At 56.2% G+C, this 19,244-nt stretch overlaps 2 protein-coding genes across 2 annotated transcripts; one reads left to right on the top strand and one right to left on the bottom strand.

Moving 5' to 3' along the window:
- Positions 1-386: 386 nt before the first annotated feature.
- LOC123369123 (myosin-1-like) lies at positions 387-12,008 on the bottom strand. Its single transcript, XM_045014484.1, has 7 exons — positions 11,975-12,008; positions 9,209-9,342; positions 4,771-4,916; positions 4,291-4,528; positions 1,986-2,139; positions 1,359-1,601; positions 387-680 (listed from the first exon to the last, which is right to left on the bottom strand). Exons 1-7 carry the CDS (start codon positions 12,006-12,008, stop codon positions 520-522), a joined length of 1,110 nt encoding a protein of 369 aa, XP_044870419.1. The 3' UTR covers positions 387-519.
- A 1,302-nt stretch (positions 12,009-13,310) lies between these two features.
- Positions 13,311-18,910, top strand: LOC123369122 (zinc finger protein 316-like). The gene is made up of 5 exons (XM_045014483.1): positions 13,311-13,349; positions 13,937-14,041; positions 16,430-16,556; positions 17,180-17,284; positions 17,795-18,910. The coding sequence occupies exons 1-5, from the start codon at positions 13,311-13,313 to the stop codon at positions 18,352-18,354; spliced, it is 936 nt and encodes a 311-aa protein (XP_044870418.1). The 3' UTR covers positions 18,355-18,910.
- The last annotated feature ends 334 nt before the right edge of the window (positions 18,911-19,244 follow it).

Here is a 19,244-nt window from a genome sequence, read left to right as displayed (position 1 = left end):
CCTTGGTGAGAGATGGCCTCGTCCGTCCAGCACTGGGACTTAGGAGGTGATGGTGCTGCACCCTGATTGGCAGAGGGCCCTGGGAGGAGTTCTTAGTGGGGTCAAACAGCCCACTCCCGGAGGGGTCACCCTGCCCCAGAATTCGCCCTGATTGGTCAGAATCCCCTCTTGGGGTGGTCCTGTCAGGACAAAACCGATCCTAATTGGTCGAGGGCAGTGAGAGGAGTTCTTAGAGGGGTCACAAGACACACGTCGGGATAGGTCACCCTCCCACCCCAGAGCTCGCCCTGATTGGTCAAATCTCCTCTTGGGGTGGTCCTTCCAGGAGGAAACCCATCCTGATTGGTAGAGGGTGGTGGGAGGAGTTCTTAGAGGGGTCACATGACACACCTGGCTTCCAGTCATGTGGCCGCCTTGACCACGAAGTAATACCCCCATGGGGCAGGACTTCCGGTGACAGGTGGGAGGGACTAAGGGGTCATGGGGCAGGGTTGGGGTTTGATTTACGGTGGGGCCTGTCTACTGCAGCCAGGTGTTGACTATGTGCAGGCCCATCCGGAGCCAGAGTCCATATCTGCGCCGGAGGTCGAAGCCGGGTGGTCGAAATTGCCGTTGTCGGGGAAGATCACGAGGAGGAGTAGGCAGGGCTGGAGCGGGTGGCTGGAGGGCCTGGAGCGAGGCTAGAGAAAGGCAAGGAGAATACTGAGCCGGGGTTCAGAACCCAAATCTGGAGCCAAGAAGGGTCACGCCAAAGTCATAGCCAGAGACCGGAGTCAAGAGTCCAGCCAGAGTCAACAGCGAGAAACCGGAGGGCAGGGCAGGGCAGGGGGTACATGCGGGAGGGAATGTGGATGACTTACTGGAGCCTGGAGACCCCTCATCGGGGGACTCCCTTCCTAGCAATAACAGAAGGACAGCGGGATGACAAAGATGTCTCTGAGCCTGGGCTCCAAGCCAAGGGGAGCTCCCATCCAGGTTGTGTGCCAGGACCCCGTCACCCTCCCTGTTCATTTCACACTCTCAGACCCCCTAGCCGGAGGGGAGAATAAAGGGGCAGAAGCGAAGGTGCCCCTGGGGGAAAGGCTCTAGGCCGGGACCCAGTCCACTTCCCAGATCTACACCCAGGATTGTGTGACCAGGCCCACAGCCCTTCCTCTGCATCTCAGTTCCCACCTGCCAGACGGGGAGGCTGCTCCCCTGCCCCAGGGTGTTCGGGGGGAGTTTCCTTCCTGGCTGGGAAGGGCTCAGATACCGGGTGGGTGGATTGGGCCCCGGCTGGGGGATGGTCGGATGGGCACAGGGTGTTACTAGTCCCCACCGCCCCAGTCCTCCTCCCTTTCCCCTGGGTCTCCCCTCACCTCCAAAGAGGGAGCCTCGAAACACAGGGCTCCCAGACCCCACGGAGGAGCTGCTGGACCCGCAGGAGAATACGGAGCTGGTGCTGTCACTGAACTCCTGCTCTGGGCTGGGAGGAGGCGCCACAAGTGCCAGGCTGGGGCTGGCGGGAGGCTTCTGAGGCGTGATGGGGGACGAATCCTCCTCCTCCTCCTCCTCTTCTTCCTCCTCCTCCTCACCCCACCACACCTGGGCGCTGGGGGTGTCTGCACCAGGGAGGGAAGGAGAAAGTTTAATCCCTTCTGCTGCTGGGGGGATGCAGTGGACAGAGAAGGCTCCATGTTTCCCCTTTCTCTGTAAGGAGCCCCATGGCAGCCAGGACCCCACCCTGCCCCTCCCAGAGACGCCCTCAGCCCCATCAGCCTCAGGGCCCCGTGGCAGTCAGCACCCCCCCAACATGATCAGGGGAGGCCAGAGCTCCCCAACTCCACCCAGCATCCCCTGCCTTGGGGTGTGGCTGTGCTACCCCCACTGGTGTCAGTGGGGCTCATGTGGCTCAGTCCCGGTGCCTTGGCGAGCCCATGGGCACAGGGTGTTACTAGTCCCCCACCGCCCCAGTCCTCCTCCCTTTCCCCTGGGTCTCCCCTCACCTCCAAAGAGGGAGCCTCGAAACACAGGGCTCCCAGACCCCACGGAGGAGCTGCTGGACCCGCAGGAGAATACGGAGCTGGTGCTGTCACTGAACTCCTGCTCTGGCCTGGGAGGAGGCGCCACAAGTGCCAGGCTGGGGCCGGCGGGAGGCTTCTGAGGCGTGATGGGGGATGAATCCTCCTCCTCCTCCTCCTCTTCTTCCTCCTCCTCCTCACCCCACCACACCTGGGCGCTGGGGGTGTCTGCACCAGGGAGGGAAGGAGAAAGTTTAATCCCTTCTGCTGCTGGGGGGATGCAGTGGACAGAGAAGGCTCCATGTTTCCCCTTTCTCTGTAAGGAGCCCCATGGCGGCGAGGGCCCCACCCTGCCCCTCCCAGAGACGCCCTCAGCCCCATCAGCCTCAGGGCCCCGTGGCAGTCAGCCCCCCCCCAACATGATCAGGGGAGGCCAGAGCTCCCCAACTCCACCCAGCATCCCCTGCCTTGGGGCGTGGCTGTGCCACCCCCACTGGTGTCAGTGGGGCTCATGTGGGTCAGTCCCGGCGTCTTGGCGAGCCCATGGGCACAGGGTGTTACTAGTCCCCCACCGCCCCAGTCCTCCTCCCTTTCCCCTGGGTCTCCCCTCACCTCCAAAGAGGGAGCCTCGAAACACAGGGCTCCCAGACCCCACGGAGGAGCTGCTGGACCCGCAGGAGAATACGGAGCTGGTGCTGTCACTGAACTCCTGCTCTGGCCTGGGAGGAGGCGCCACTAGTGCCAGGCTGGGGCCGGCGGGAGGCTTCTGAGTCACCAGGCTGGGGCCGGCTGGAGGCTTCTGAGTCGCCAGGCCGGGGCCGGCAGGAGGCTTCTGAGTCGCCAGGCTGGGACCGGCGGGAGGCTTCTGAGTCGCCAGGCTGGGGCCGGCGGGAGGCTTCTGAGTCGCCAGGCTGGGACTGGCGGGAGGCTTCTGAGTCGCCAAGGTGAGACCGGCGGGAGGCTTCTGAGTCGCCAAGGTGGGGCCGGCGGGAGGCTTCTGAGTCGCCAGGCTGGGGCCGGCGGGAGGCTTCTGAGTCGCCAAGGTGGGACCGGCGGGAGGCTTCTGAGTCGCCAGGCTGGGGCCGGCGGGAGGCTTCTGAGTCGCCAGGCTGGGGCCGGCGGGAGGCTTCTGAGTCGCCAGGCTGGGGCCGGCGGGAGGCTTCTGAGTCGCCAGGCTGGGGCCGGCGGGAGGCTCCTCCGGGGCCAGGCTGGGGCCGGCGGGAGGCTTCTGAGTCGCCAGGCAGGGGCTGGCGGGAGGCTTCTGAGTCGCCAGGCAGGGGCTGGCGGGAGGCTTCTGAGTCGCCAGGCTGGGGCTGGCGGGAGGCTTCTGAGTCGCCAAGGTGGGACCGGCGGGAGGCTTCTGAGTCGCCAGGCTGGGGCCGGCGGGAGGCTTCTGAGTCGCCAAGGTGGGACCGGCGGGAGGCTTCTGAGTCGCCAAGGTGGGACCGGCGGGAGGCTTCTGAGTCGCCAGGCTGGGGCCGGCGGGAGGCTCCTCCGGGGCCAGGCTGGGGCCGGCGGGAGGCTTCTGAGTCGCCAGGCTGGGGCTGGCGGGAGGCTTCTGAGTGGCCAGGCTGGGGCCGGCGGGAGGCTTCTGAGTCGCCAGGCTGGGGCTGGCGGGAGGCTTCTGAGTCGCCAGGCTGGGGCCGGCAGGAGGCTTCTGAGTCGCCAAGGTGGGACCGGCGGGAGGCTTCTGAGTCGCCAGGCTGGGGCCGGCGGGAGGCTTCTGAGTCGCCAAGGTGGGACCAGCGGGAGGCTTCTGAGTCGCCAGGCTGGGGCCGGCGGGAGGCTCCTCCGGGGCCAGGCTGGGGCCGGCGGGAGTTTCCTCCGGGGCTAGGCTGGGGCTGGCGGGAGGCTTATGAGTCGCCAAAGTGGGACCGGCGGGAGGCTTCTGAGTCGCCAGGCTGGGGCCGGCGGGAGGCTTCTGAGTCGCCAAGGAGGGACCAGCGGGAGGCTTCTGAGTCGCCAGGCTGGGGCTGGCGGGAGGCTCCTCCGGGGCCAGGCTGGGGCCGGCGGGAGTTTCCTCCGGGGCTAGGCTGGGGCTGGCGGGAGGCTTCTGAGTCGCCAAAGTGGGACTGGCGGGAGGCTTCTGAGTCGCCAGGCTGGGGCCGGCGGGAGTTTCCTCCGGGGCCAGGCTGGGGCCGGCGGGAGGCCCCTCAGCTGCCACGGTGGTTGGCGGCTCCTGCTGGGCCCTGGGGCACAGCTCCTGGCTCCTTGGCTTCCTGCAGTGGAAGCCCCAGAGCTGCCGTCCCCGGCTCCTGCCCTCCCCTGGCTCTCTGCTCCACAGCGGAACTCGGGGCCACTTCCTTTTCGGCCCAGAAGGTGCCTCCGGGTCAGCTAGAGGAGCTGCTGTCTTTCGCCTCCTCCAGCAGGCGAAGCAGCTCCTCCCTTTCCCCTGGCCACGAGCCTCTTCCCCGCCCGCGGGGACACAGGGGCCGCTCTCCTCCTGGGCAGGCTGCCTGATGTTTGCTGCCGGCTCTGGAGCCCCGTGCCCGGCCTTCCTCCTCAGCATCCGCCTTATTCGCTCCATCCTGGAACGGAGTGGGGAGCAGCCATGAGTCTGGCTTCAAAGCAGCCTCTCATTAACGAGCCTGCCTGCTCCCCTGCCCACCTCCCCTCTGCTGAGGCAATTTTTCCTCCCGACATATCCCACCCCAGGGCACAGGAACCCTCCACCTGGGGAAGAAACCCTGACAAGGGATGGGCCGGGAGCCCCAGTTGTGGGATATTCCCACCACACGGGGGATGGCTCTGGAGAACTCCACTTACTTACTCTAGATCAGATGGAGCTGAATGACAGATGCTCGGGGTTGCTCCTCCCTTCACCCTCCTCACTCTCCGCACCCAGGTGGCCGGAAACGGGTGCCGCTCAATGCCCTGCCAGCAGGGCAAGGGGTAGCAACCAGCGATCGAAACTGGCTTTGAAAACAATACAATGCCACTAGTGGAACGCTCCTGGGACACTCCATAGCTGTACCCGGGGCCACCTCCATTTGGGACCAGAAGGTGCCTCAGGGTCAGCTAGGGGAGCTGGGGGCTTCCTCCTCCTCCAGAAAGCCAGAGCTGGCAGTGCCAGCAGGACTCGATTCCCAGTCTCCCTGGCTCCGAGTGGGACCTGTTGTAGTGACTGACGGATTTGCTCCTTGTCCCCCATCCAAAGCCAATAACACATCTCTGGGTTGGCAGTCATGAGTTAGACCTTCTCAGCACCCCTCTGTCTCCCGCAGCCCTCAGCTGTTCCTTGGACTGCGGTGGCTTGGACGGTAACAGGAGTGGATATTGTTACTGGCTCACTGGGTGGTTCTAGCCAATGAGGGTCTCAGTCTAGCCTCAGAGGCCCACACCCCCAGACACTACAGGTCAGGGTGGATTGATTTCATTCCAAATGTTTTGTAGTTGTATTTTTGAGTGATTTTCCTAATGAGGGATTGATTCTCATGAAATTCTTAGTGGTGGCCGATGACAGAACACGGAGCAATGGTCTCAAGTTGCACTGTGGAAGGCTTAGCTTGGCTATTAGGAAACACTAGTTCACTAGGAGGGTGGTGAAGCCCTGGAATGGGTTCCCTAGGGAGGTGGTGGAATCTCCATCCTTACAAGTTTTTAAAGGTCAGCTTGACAAAGCCCTGGCTGGGATGATGAAGTTGGGGTTGGTCCTGCCTGCAGCAAGGGGTTGGACTAGATACCTCCTGAGGTCTGTTCCAACCCTAGTCTTCTATGAGGCTAGGAATAGGGATCCATTCAAACATGTTGACTTGCTGGTTTTGCAGGATACAGAAAAACAAAAAGGTTGACTGAACCATTTGTTTTCATTTCAAACAAACTGAGGTAAAGAAGTATCTCTAGTTTGTGCACTGAACTGATTGTTCCTGCTCATAACATCCTTCCAGATTTTAGAAGTAGTAGCTCACACCTCCTCCTCTCTAGCCTTTATTCATATATTACAAGAGGAAAAGAAGCCTTCATCCTTTTCAAACTCCCAATCAGTTTCTTACATTTGAATGAAGTAGCTGCATCAACTGGAATGAAGAAAATATTCTTTCTGCACCCGCAGAAGAGGCTAGTGCTGCCAAAATCTGGCTGAGTGTTTCAATAACTTCTGGACCCCCAGGTTCTTAGGCAATGACTTCCAACAGTTCAGTGCTTTGACTTCCTCTGACACTTGGCAGCAAACATGGACTTCTTCATATATGTAGTTATTTAAATTACTTTAATAGGCTGGAGCAACTAGAGGCCTTAACATCACTTGTCATCATTTCAAATTTTATACTGGATAAGTTTAAAAAAAAAACTTTTTCAATATAAATTTAAAAAACCCAGTTTGAATAAAAAAAATCTCGGGGCGGGGGGGGGGGGGGTTGTGAAAAAGCCACTGATTGGTCTTGCCCTTGATTTTAGAAGAACTACTTCATCTGAGAGAATCAGAAACTGCTTGTATTCTAGTCAAGGAGAGGAGGCAGCAAAATTCACCCTAGCAGTAATCTGTTGGGCCTTATTTGCTCAGTCTCAAACAAACAAGTGTGCAAAACTCTAGCTAGTCTCTTTTATGTAGGCCCAGCTAAGAGGTGGTGGGAGGGGCAGGAATGCTGTCTCCGTCCCGGATCCAGTAGCAATTGCACAGGATATTGCCACAAAACCTACATTTTACTGCCAAACTCTCTAAGCCAGTCCTCTCCTGCGCTTCCTGGTTTCTAAGTTTCAAATCCACAAAACCTTCCCCTTGACAGTCACTGCCCAGGTGGTGCAGCAGGCAGAGGAACCTGAGCAGTAACATTGTGACACCAGAGGTAACTCGGCCACCTGTCGCTCCCTGACTCCACGAACCCTGAGCATAAACCCGAAGCCTGAGCCCTGCCTTGGGCATCGCTCCCACGGAAACCTGCAGGTTCCTTTACTGACTTATGCAAATCACCTGTGGAGAGTTAGCACTGACTGGCTGAATTCACTCTCAAGTCACAATGCCCTTCAGCTTACAGCACGAATGGAAGGGGCACAGGGTGGAAATCAGGCTTTTCTGGTGGCCCGTTTTCCAATTGAGAAGAAGGGATAAGAGGGAAGGAGGAAGAGGGAAGCAAAATGGCCACATTCCAAACACCCCCAGCGAGTCACAGGTTAATTCCAAGCCCAGAGGAAACCACTGTCGTCTGACTTTCTCTTTCACTTCGGCCATAGAATGTGCCTCAAAATAATTCCCATAGGAATTAGAGCAGATTTTTTAGTAAAACACCCAAGCTTGATTTTAAAAGAGGCCAGTTGTGGAAAATCCAGCACAACCCTCAGTGAATTGCTCCAAACTCTGAGGGTAAAAATGCTCCTCGCCTTATTTCCAATGTGTATTGGTCTAGCTTCAGCTTCCAGCCATTGTCTGCTCATAACCTTTCTCTGGTAAAGGGAAGATGGAGGCTTGCTGCAGCAAGGCTCCAGGGCTCTGCGAGGTTCCCCCTGCCCCGCATCCCTGTCCTGCCTGGCTGTTGGCAAGGGAGCTCTGTGAGGTCACAGACGCCTCACTCATAGAATCATAGACTATCAGGGTTGGAAGGGACCTCAGGAGGTATGTAGTCCAACCCCCTGCTCAAAGCAGGACCAATTCCCAACTAATTGTCTTTGCTCAATGGGCTGAGTTCCTGCCAAAAGCTTTTGTGAAGTCACTGCCACACCCACCTTTCCCTGGCAGGCCTGACCTCTGCCCCTGGCCAGCCCAGCTGGATGTTTGAGCTGCACCCCGGATCACCCCACTTGCTCATTATTGATTCTGGGGAGCAAGCAGGCTACCCAGTAAAACAGCAGAGTCTGTTCCGCACCCCACACTGAGTTTTTCATAGAGGCTGTGAAACAATTGTTGTGAAACAATTCAGTCTCCTAATGTGGCCTCTATTTCACGGGCTATGAAATTTCACACTCTTAGCACCCAATTAAGCCCAATTGCTTGTAATTCACTAAAAGGCACCTTCCCAACCAGTTATGATGGTAGGACACCAGGAAACAGAGACTCCACCTCTCCCCTGGGTAATTTCTTCCAGTGGCTAGTCTCCCTCACTGTCATCATTACATTGGAAATTGACAACCTCTGATAAGGGCCCAATTTATGACAATCTTTTAAATAATTTAAATAGAAGAGAAAAAATAACATTCAGTAGAACATGTTCACTGCCAAGCTTTTCAGCCAGTCGCACCACTGATGTGATAGCTAAGGCCCCGGAAGCAAAGCTAGCTGAAATACTAACCCAGCTTTGGGCAGCAGTAAAGGTGCAGAAAATATTGTCTTCCTTTCAGTTTATTCAAATCGTTCAGTTCAATCGACTAGTTTGTGGAAATTCAAGAAAGCCATTGGGAATTCACAAAACAGGCAAACTTGTTTTCCTCCCTCAATCTAGGGATAAAAACTAGGGGATAGATCTACTGGATCATCAATCTAGAAACATGTGGAGACAAGAATGTATCATTTCAGTTCACGAACCACACATCAAATTGCCTTTGTTTAAGAAATCTGTCAGTTTGAAATGCAAAACATTTTGATACAACTTCTTTCTTATGCTTCTCTTTCTAGCTCTGGCATGGCCTTGCTGTGTGACCAAAGAGAGGTCACTTCTTTTCTCTTTCCCTCGGTATCCTGGGGGATGGAGAAAGTTCTCTCAGCCCTAGCAGGGGAGAGATTGAGCAAGTCAGGCGCGTTAGGGCCCTCGTGCTCTAAGGGACAATGGGTGATTGTTGTTTGGGGCAAGAATCCCAACGGATTTGTTACTTGTCCCCCAACCAAAGCCAATAACACCTCTCTGTATTTTCAGTCATGAGTTAGACCTTCTCAGCACCCCTCTGTCTCCCGCAGCCCTCAGCTGTTCCTTGGATTAGGGAGGCCTGGATGCTAAGAGAACTGGAATTATTTTACTGCCTTCCTGGGTGTTACTAGCCCATGAGGGTCTCAGTCTGGCGCCCAAGGCCCACACCCCAGACACTAAAGATCAGGATGGGTTGATTTCACTCAAAGTTTTTTGTATTTGCATTTTTGAATTATTTTCCTAATGAAAGATTGATTCTCACGAAATCTTAGAGCTGGCAGATGACAGAACAAGGAGCAATGCTCTCAAGTTGCAATGTGGAAGGCTTGGATATTAGCAAAAACTTTTTCCCTAGGAGGGTGGTGATGCCTTTGAATCTGCTAGGATAGAGTCCCCTATCTTGTATCTATATCTAGAGCCTATATTTTTTCTTACCTTCCACACAGATGACAATGTCTTTGAAATAAATCCACACAGATAAGACAAACGCACGAAGAGAATCTCCTCTACAGCAACTGTCTCTTGGTCCTGAATGAGAGACCGCGAGCTGGAGGCTTGCTGCAGCAAGGCTACAGGGCTCTCCGAGGTTCCCCCTGCCCCGCACCCCTGTCCTGCCCGGCCGTTGGCAAGGGAGCTCTGTGAGGTCACAGACGCCTCATCATCTTTGCCCAATAGGCTGAGTTCCTGCCAAAGGCTTTGTGACATCACTGCCACACCCACCTTTCCCTGGCAGGCCTGATGTCTGCCCCTGGCCAGCCCAGCTGGATGTTTGAGCTGCACCCCGGATCACCCCACTTGCTCATTACTTATTCTGAGGAGCAAGCAGGCCACCCAGTAAAACAGCAGAATCTGTTCCGCACCCCACACTGAGCTTTTCATAGAAGTTATGACACAATTCGATCTCCTAATCTGGCCTCTATTTCACAGGCTATGAAATTTCACACACTTTGCACCATATGAAGCCCAATTGCTTGTAAGTCACTAAAAGGCACCTTCCAGAATGACAGGCAGTTGTGACGTGAGGACACCAGGAAACAGAGACTCCACCTCTCCCCTGGGTAATTTGTTCCAGTGGCAAGTTTCCCTCACTGTCAAAAATATGGGCCTACGTCTCATTTGAATTTCTCTGGCTTCAGCTGGCAGCTATTGGTTCTTGTTGTGCCTTTTTTGGCTAGACTGAATTAGCCCTGCCCCATGAAATGCAATCTTCCTGTCCTACTGGACCCCTCAGCCAGGAGAACCCAGTAGGGGCCTCCTAGCTGTTTGTCTGCCCGTCTGGGGACAGGACTTCCTCTCCGTGGGAATATCAGATGCACCTGCAGGAGCAATGCAGAAGTGAGTGCGCTGCATCAGCCCAGTATTGAGCTCAGGGCTTTGGCCTTGGCAGCTTCTGCTCCAGTCACATCTCTGGGTGCCCGGACTCAGAGCTTCTGGCCCCCTGTGGCTCCAGCCAGTGTGGGGCACTGGGCTCAGGACTTTCATGCCCCTCCCAACTCCTGCCGGCGCTCTGGGTGCCTGGGCTTGGGGCTTCTGCCTGGCATCTGCAGCGGGGGCTCTGGGCTTCCCTTGCAGGTCCTTCTGGGGCTCAGGAGTCCATTTCTCTGGATGCCCCGAAAATGGTAGGAGCCGAGGTGCTCCCAAGTAGTAGGTAGGAACTGAGGTGCTGCCAACAGCAGGGACCCACCTGCACATCTGGGAACCTCCTCTAGCTTCAGAAAGGTTGCTGGCTGCTGCCCTTGGAGTCCAGCTCTGAAGGCAGCACACAAGTGAGGGTGACAATGCTGTGACCCCCCCACAACAACCTCTGAACTCCCCCATTCTCCCAGGTTGGTCGGGACCCCCATGGTTACAATACCAGGAAATGTCAGGTGGAAACATCTGAAATGGTGACGTCGGTCAATTTCAAGGCAAGAGGGTTTGTAAATTAGTCAAAGTGAGCCCTGAATTTGGTAGGGACGTGGCTATTATGGAGGCCCGAGCAGGTTTGCACTCCCAGTTCTCCTGAAAGGCCGTGGAGAATTCCTGCTGCCTGAGAAACTTCCCAGAACAAGCTACCAGGACTGGGGGGAAACGAAGGAAACCAACCAAAGCCTGAGCTAGGATGGAGAGCATTGATCCAAGCCGTGTTTGAACCCCTCCACCCCCACCTGCCTGCCTGCAGTGAAACGGACAGAGGGACACTGATTTCTAGCTGTGGACTTGCTACAGACCGTGGGCTTCAGCACAAGCCGTACAGCCCATACTGTGAGCTCTTGGATAAACAGCAAAGCTGCTTTTCCCAAACCTTTCCCCCCAGTGCCCTGCATCCACTTGGGATTGTGCCCAGCAGAGGCTGGTGGAGGGGAGAGGAAGGTAGAGGAGGCCATGCAAATGTTGTGGCGTCTGCACTACCCCCCAGACATACACACACAGCAATGCAGGGCGTAATATCCAGGACAGTAAATTATTTGGCCATAACTTGCAAAATCCTCAGTGTTGAAAGTCCAATTTCTCTAGAAAACAATGGGAGGGAGGGGTTAGAGAGTTGCAGTAACCACCTAGACTTCCGGTCTCTGCCCAGGCACATCCCCCTCTCCAGAGTTTTCACTGCTATCATCTCCAAACTGGTCCTCCTGATCTAATGTGAGGTCACATCCTGGCCTTTAGGGACATTGGTAGGATATTCCCTGTTCCCAGCTGCAGCATCACCCTCATTATCCTGCCTGATAAGGATCCTGCCTAAATGGCATGTGGCATGACAGGCTCTTTGCTGAGGGCCCTTGACAGCTCTCAGTCAAGATCTGAATCGGATGGGCACGTGCAGCTGCATTTCCTGACTTTTTACTGGACTCCTGGACCCTCTCATGCTGCTGCTTCCAATGTTCCTTCTTGCTCAGCGCTGAGCAGCAGAATGCTCCTTGCCCTTTGGCTGTGCGACATCCAGATGTCTAATCCTGCTGCTCTGAAAGAAACTGTCTTCACAGCCCTAATCCTGGCAGATATTGATTAAAATCTTGCTGTGCTCCTCTAAGTGTATTTATGATTGGACGTGCTTCTTGCTAGGGGGGATTTTCATACAGATGAACTGCATGAAACAGAGGGAAAGACAAAGAGAAGCATCAACATTTCTAAGAACTTGAACAATATTTGAAGACCATATATTGGTGTCTAACGACCTCCTGCTGCCGGGAGACGCAACTGGTATTTTAATGACACACTCACTCCGCTTGTGCCTGACCTGAGATTCAGGAGGCATAGCTCAGTGGTTTGAGCATTGGCCTGCTAAACCTAGTATTGTGAGTTCAGTCTTTGAGGAGGCTATCTAGGGAATGGAGGTAAATTTCTGTCTGGGGATGGGTCCTGCTTTGAGCAGAAGGTTGGACTAGATACCTCCTGAGTTCCCTTCCAACCCTGCTATTCTATGAATTCTGTCCTCTTGTGTTGGCAGAACAAATAAACCCCACCTCCAATTACCCCTTACACAATCCATTTGAGTTCAAGAAAGAGAGATCTGTCTTGCAACAAGTTTTAACATTACGGGGCAAAGACTAAGGTGAGTGGTCTATTTTTCTTTCAGTTCTAATACCTGAGGAAAGCTTCAAAATCCATTCTGTCGACCAAGAGAAAAGATTGTTTTTCTGTTCTCAAAGTGCTGATGCATTTGACCCCAAAATGTTGTCTTCATTTTCTCTCACAAAATAACTTGCAGTGAAATGGGACCAACTGCCTAAACTATCCTGAACGCTGCATGTCGGAGTTTGGGAATATCAGGATAGATCATCACCTGGCATCAGTTGTCAAAGATCCATCAGCATCAGCAGAGCTATGGTGATTTATACCAACCGAGTGTCTGTTCCATTCTGCTGTACTGAGTTTAATGGTGTCATACGCTGTGCATATGAAGATGAAAATAGTCTGTTTAAAATTACTCCTTGGTTTCACAGAATCTTGTTTAATGGAGGGTTTTTAATCTTTTTTTTCTAAAAATGTGTTTCATTTATTTGAATATCAAACATTTTCATTTAAAATTTCCCAGAGTAAGTTTTGTGCTGGTGAAATATTCCCAGCTGACAGCCCTGGAGAGAGAAGATTGTGAATAATGACAGTACAGTATGAAATGGGCTTCCCCAGTGCACCATTCTCTGCCCCCATGGAAAGTCTCATGGGTTCGGGGTGGATACACACCGATAAGGGAATTAAATCTCTCTTGCTCTAGCGAGGAGGCCTCACTCCCTGCCGCGCCCGAGAGGGACAAGCCAGAACAGATGCTGCAGTGGGTGGAGCCACCGCTGCCTGTCCCCGCCCCCTGGAAGTCAAGGGGCGGGACAGGAAGTATAAAAGCCCAGCCTCAGCGTTCAGTTGGGGGCAGACTGCCAGAGAGCGCAGACGCTGGTGCCCAAGCTCCCGCCGGGCCCAGCCTGCCCCGTGCTCGGTACCCGAGGAGCACTGGCCCGACCTGCCCTGTGCTCAGTACCCAGAGGAGCCACCTGAGCCTCCTCACGCCCGCTATCCCGAGGAGTGGCCTGAGCTTCCCCACGCCCGGTACCCTGAGGAACCCATGGCCTGGGACCCACTGGACGACGCCGGCGGAAGACAGGTACCCAGTGAAAGGGAGATTGGAAGTGGCCCAGGGGTAGCCGACCCCAGTCAGGCTGCAGATATACCTGAGCCCATGTCAGCGTGTTGCAGCCAGAATCCCCACTGACTGCAGCGGATCCTCGCCGCTGTTAGGGCCCTAGGCTGGGATGCAATGGAGCGGGAGGGCTTGCGCCCCCCTGCCACCCTCCCCAGGGTGGCAGACTCCCCCTCCCCCTGGCCTGCTAGGAGGCCTTTGCTATTGTTTCGCTCGCTGCTCAGCCCCTGCCTGAGGGCCTGAGCTCTAATTGACTCTCTGTTGCTCAGCCTTGCAGCTGAAGGCCTAAGCCCTACCGACTCGGTATTGTCGCCGCTGCCCTGAAGCAAAGAGCCTGACCCCATTAAGTGCGGCGAGCCGGTGTGGCTCCCCTCAGCCCCAGGGAGGGTCGAGCCCTGGCCCCACACGTACCCCCCGCCCACACTTGCATAGTTGAGTTTTCTTCTTAGTTTGAAGCGGGAGAAGGAACAGGAACATCTGGACCCACCTAGCTTCCAAGGGAACCATCTTTCTTGATGCTGTTTGACCTGCAATTCATTGTGGCCCTTTAGGTGGAGATCAGTGGGTATTCTCTAGGAAGCTGCTTTATGACTCTGCTAAAGAACTATCTTCTGAGAAGGACACGCTGGTCCTCCCACTGTCTCCACTCACTCATGGTAAATTATAGAGATTTGTAGCCGCGGGTTGTACAGGATGATAAGATACTGCATGTGAGCACAGGAGAGAGGGAGATGTTTTACTTAGTATTCATTAGGGTCCTTTCCTTTGGAGGTGGAAGGTTTTCCAAACTCACTTGCTGCCTCTGCTTCCCGACTGCAGAACTCCAGTTTTAGGCTGTGCGAGAAGCCAGAGCAGGCAGGAGGGTCTCACCCATCGTTTTAATTCAGCTCCCGCTGCTTAACTTTGCTCTTCATTCATATCTCCTCAGTTAATATACAGTGAACCAGTGTGAACATAATCTTACTGATTTCAATAGGAAAGCTGGTTATTGAACTTAATCAGCGTTTATTACTAGTTTGTGGTTTTAACTGACTTCTTATACATAGCATAGCTCCTGGTTTAATTATGAAAAGGTAGGTAGACAAGTAGACGCTAGACAGATGGGGTTAGAGTTGGTGACCCCTGAGCCATACGTGTTGTTACAGAGGATTTACCCCAGCTAAGACTGTGGTCCTGAAAAATTTAATATCTTACAGAACTTTGTTAAGGCTGCAGACACATTCCAGAGGTCAGAGCAGAACCCTCCGAGCTCTGTTGATGAAAGTGTCACTGCACAATAATTTCAATGACAGATGGGCAGAGGCCATCAGACCCAACAACGTAGAACTGGGAGATCTAGGAGTGACAACTGCCATGAGGACAGGGCCCCTGCTGGGGATGAGACTGAATGAGATGTGACAGAACTGGGCGGGGGGGCTCCCAATGGCTTTGCTGGGACCCCAGCTTTCCCCTTCACTCCGAGCCAGTGCCGCTCATTCCTCACCTGGGTGGGCATCTCTGGGGATCTCCCTTCCCGGGGAGCCCTGGAGATCCGGGACCCTCGGCTCTGCCCCCGGCTCCATCAGGGAATCCTGCTGGTGGGGAAGGAAACAGGCGAGGGAGGAGGCGCTGGGTGAAATCTCCCCTGAGGGCTTGGTGCAGAGCCCGTGCCCTGATTTTAACCCAGGCCCGTTCTCTGTAGCGGAGGGATGTTGGATCCAAGCAGGGGGGAAAAGTTCACTGGGTCCCCTGGAGGCAGTGAGATTTCTGGGGGGCGAGGGGCAGTGCCCCTTGCAGGGAACAAAGGGAAGAGAAGGGCTAGGGGATAAAAGCCAGGAGGCCTGACTCCCAGCCTCTGCTCTAACCCTTTACACCCCCACCCCCTCCCCACCCAGAGCTGGGAGCAGAACCCAGGAGTCCTGCCTCCCAGCCTCTGCTCTAACCCACTACAGCCCCCAACACAGGGATAGAACCCAGGAGTCCGGCTGACTCCCCCTGCTCAAACCCACTAGATCCCCACCCCCAGCAGCGTGGGGGGATCAGGGCATTGGGCTAAGGACTCCGCGGGATGACAGGATCCCATCTCCGGCTCCAACGCGGGAGCCTCTAGCCTGGGTGTCCCCGGGAAATCCTTCCTCTGGGCACCCGGGTTCCCCCCGAGGCTCCAGCCCGGCTGGCCCAGCAGCGCAGCCCCCCAGCCCCCTGCCTCCACGCCGCGGCTGCTCCGGGTGCGGGGGGGCCCGGGGCGCGGACCCGATCTGCCCCGGCGCAGGGAGGCTGGACCCGGAGCCAGTCTGCGCCAGGAACCAGCAGCGGCTGGGCTGTTTTCCCAGGGATGGTGTTTATAACGGTGCTGATTGCCCGGACTCCTGGGTCCTCAGGGGAGAGGCCAGAAGGGAGGGGCCGCTGTGCTCATCTAGGGCTCCCCCCGAAGGACAGAGGCGGGCGCGGGCTGGGCCCCCAGTGTGTCCCGGCTGGGGAGCAGATGCAGAGAGGAAGAGCGAGATCCGCAGCGAGAGCGAGGAGGGGAGAAGGCCCCCCCCCCCACATACACACACACACACACACCCCCAGCAGGAGAACCAGACAGCCGGGGGGATGGCAGCCCTGGTAGGAAACAGTCCCCGAACTCTGCCCTTGGGCGCTACTGTAACCAACCCAGTTAATAATAAGTATGGAGTGAGGCAGTGGGGTTAGAAATGTGCCCTAACCCCCTTGGGCAATCAGAACCGCTCTGGGCCCCCGGGCAGGGGGGCTGGCTGGCTTTGGGCAGTGGGGAATGGGGCACAAGGCGTTTCCCTCTCTAGGGGGCGCCAGCTTCAATCCAGCCCCTGGGCAGGGGGACTGGCTGGCTCAAGGGGGGTGGGGAAGGGGGTCTTTACCCTCTAGGGGGCTCTGGCTCCGATCCAGCCCCTGGGGCGGGGGACTGGCTGGCTCAGGGCAGCGGGGATGGGATAGATCAGGTTGGGGACTCGCTTTGGTCACTGCAGAGGCATTTGGGGAGTTACACAGGCGAGAATGTGAAGAGTGTTGTTTTCACTGTCTGGCCTGTGATCACTCACCAGGCGCCAGTGGGGTTCGAGGAGGTGGCCGTGTATTTCTCCCGGGAGGAGTGGGGGCTCCTGGACGAAGGGCAGAGGCAGCTCTACAGGGACGTCATGCAGGACAATTACCAGACTCTGATCTCGCTGGGTGAGGCGCTGCTGCCCCTGCTCCTTGGGGATGGCGGGGGGAGAGGGGGTTATGCACCCAGGGTGGCTTCAGCTCTTGATTCTTCCCGAGCTCTGTAGATTTCTCGTGGAGTGGCCCCTGAAGCCCCCAGACCCCCACCTCTTACCACTGAGATGTATTTCATTTATGTAGCTCTAGCACCTCTGAGCCCCAGCCATGGCACTGTGCTGAGTGCTGTATATTATATATTAAGTGTATTATGGTAATCCCTAGGAACCCCAGTCATGGGCCAGGACTGGGCACTGTACATTATTTATTAGGTATATTACGGTAACGCCTAAGAAACCCAGTCATGGGCCGGGCCCCCACTGAGCTTGGTGCTGCACAGACCCAGAACAGAGGCAATCCCTGCCCCATGGAGCATAATGCAGAGCCGTGACTCCCTCACAGGGGGCACAGCCCGCCTGCCCCCAGGCATCTCCCTGCCCCCAAAGAGTCCCTGTGAACTTTCCCCCTCCACTCTGATCCTGTGTCCCCCCCACCGAGAGCGAGGCTGGGATTAAAATCAGGACACATTCTCTGCACCGAGCCCTTGCGGGAGATTTCACCGAGCCCTGTCTCTCCTCTTTCCTTCCCCCGAGCAGGATTCCCTGTCCCCAACCTGGCCATGATCTCCTGGATGGAGCGAGGGGAAGAGCCAAGGGTCCCGGATATCCAGGGCTCTGAGGAAAGCGAGATCACCCGCCCAGGTGAGGAATGAGGGACACCGGCTCGGAGTGAAGGGGGAAGCTGGGATCCCAGCCAAGCCAGCGGGAGCCCCCCAGTTCTGTCTCCACTCGCTCTGTATCGTCCCCAGCAGGGCCCTGTCCTCATGGCAGGTGTCACTCCTGGATCCCGCCCCTGGCAGGAGCCCTCCCCTCCCCCAGCCTTTCTCTGAGGGCTCAGCAGGGATGTTGGGGCAACCCCGAGGAAGGGTTCAGGTTCATGGGGGAGGGGTGCTTCCAGCCTATCAGGTTTTCTGCTCAGTGACAAACCCCTTTACTGACCCCTCTCTCACCGGCGCAGGGAACGAGCCCCGGCTGGATTCTCTTCAGGAATCACTCTGTGAAATTTTCTCCGTGTGTTCCCTGAAGGACATCAGACTCCATGATCATGTTATGGTCCCCTTCTGGCCTAAAATCAGTGGGGCCAGATCCCCGGAGGGTGTAAATCAGCATCGTTCCACCTTCCTCTCTGAATGTCTCTTCCTTTCCCGGCAGGCGAGAGTCGCTGGAGGCGGAGCCAGGAGAAAAGCCTCAAGAGGCTGGACCCCCAGCAGACCTTCCCAGGGATAGCCCGGAAGTGGGCCATGCAGAACCCCAGCCAGGGCAGGGCTTGGGGGAGCCAGCAGGAGGCACCCCCGCCCAGCAGATCTGCTACATCCGGACGCCAGGAGCGAGGCTTCGGCCGGCTCCTGGGCATCCTCTTCGAGCCCTCGGCCGTGGCAAGGCCACCTCGGCCCAGGGAGCACGGGAGGGCCCCTGGGTGCAGAAAGGGCTCTGGGAGGCCCTACGGCTGCACCGAGGGTGACAAGAGCTTCCGGCAGAAGCCGCATTTGGTGACTCACCTGCACACCCACACGGGCGAGCAGCCCTACCTGTGCGCTGCCTGCGGCCAGGCCTTCGGCCAGAGCTCCAACCTGATCGAGCACCAGCGCACCCACACCGGCGAGACCCGCTCCCGCTGCCCTGACTGCGGGAAGTGCTTCTGCCTCAGCTCCAACCTGGCGCGGCACCGGCGCCTCCACGCAGGGGAGCGGCCCTACCGCTGCACCCAGTGAGGGAGGAGCTTCTGCCACAAGCACCAGCTGACCCAGCACCACCAGGGACACACCGAGGAGGAGGCCGTTGCAGTGCTGAGCCTAGGACCCAAGGGGGCCGCCCCAGTGGTAGAGATCAGGGATGCACCGTGAGCTGTGGATGGGACACTGCCATTCCTGCGTTAGATATTGCTCAGCTTTCTGCTGCAATGTGATCCTGCAGCTTCTGTAACACCAGGGCTGGGCCCTCTGCTGCAGTAGGATCCTGCGAAGGGTTCTGCAAAGCTCCAGGGGAAGTCACTGGCTGGCGTGACAGGGAGCTGAAAGAGCCGAGAATCGGGAGGGAGCGTTTATTGCTGCAGTCAGCAAAATGTGTTGTGATTGGTTAATGATAATGCGATGGGACTGCCACCACTTCTTGGCCACTAAAAGACTGTCAGACACGCTTAAAAAGAAACCCTACAGCTCAAAGGAAAGGGAATAAGGGGGACGGTAAAAATAAAAGCCTTACTTAAGACTTGACTTTTCACAGCCTTCACTGGTTTTCCTTCTTTTTGGGTATCTTTAATACAATGATAAAAAGATTTGGTGGTTGTTGCCATGGGCTTAAGTCAGCAGTAATTTGATATGAAACCCCAGACCGCTTTCAGCTCTTCAGTGTTTAATCTTTCCCCTTTTCAGACCTAGCCCCCCCCTTTTCAGCACAAGGGCCCTGAATGAAATTAGGATCACTAGACACTAGTATCAGAGGGGTAGCCGTGTTAGTCTGGTTCTGTAGAAGCAGCAAAGAATCCTGTGGCACCTTATAGACTAACAGAAGTTTTGCAGCATGAGCTTTCGTGGGTGAATACCCACTTCTTCGGATGCAAGCAGTGGACACTAGTAGAATAAAGTGTACAGAAGGATTCATA

This window comes from Mauremys mutica, chromosome 4, assembly GCF_020497125.1.
Source record: "Mauremys mutica isolate MM-2020 ecotype Southern chromosome 4, ASM2049712v1, whole genome shotgun sequence".
Taxonomy (NCBI): domain Eukaryota; kingdom Metazoa; phylum Chordata; order Testudines; family Geoemydidae; genus Mauremys; species Mauremys mutica.
The sequence above is the reverse complement of the archived record's forward strand: the minus strand, read 5'-3'. Positions and strand labels throughout refer to the sequence as shown.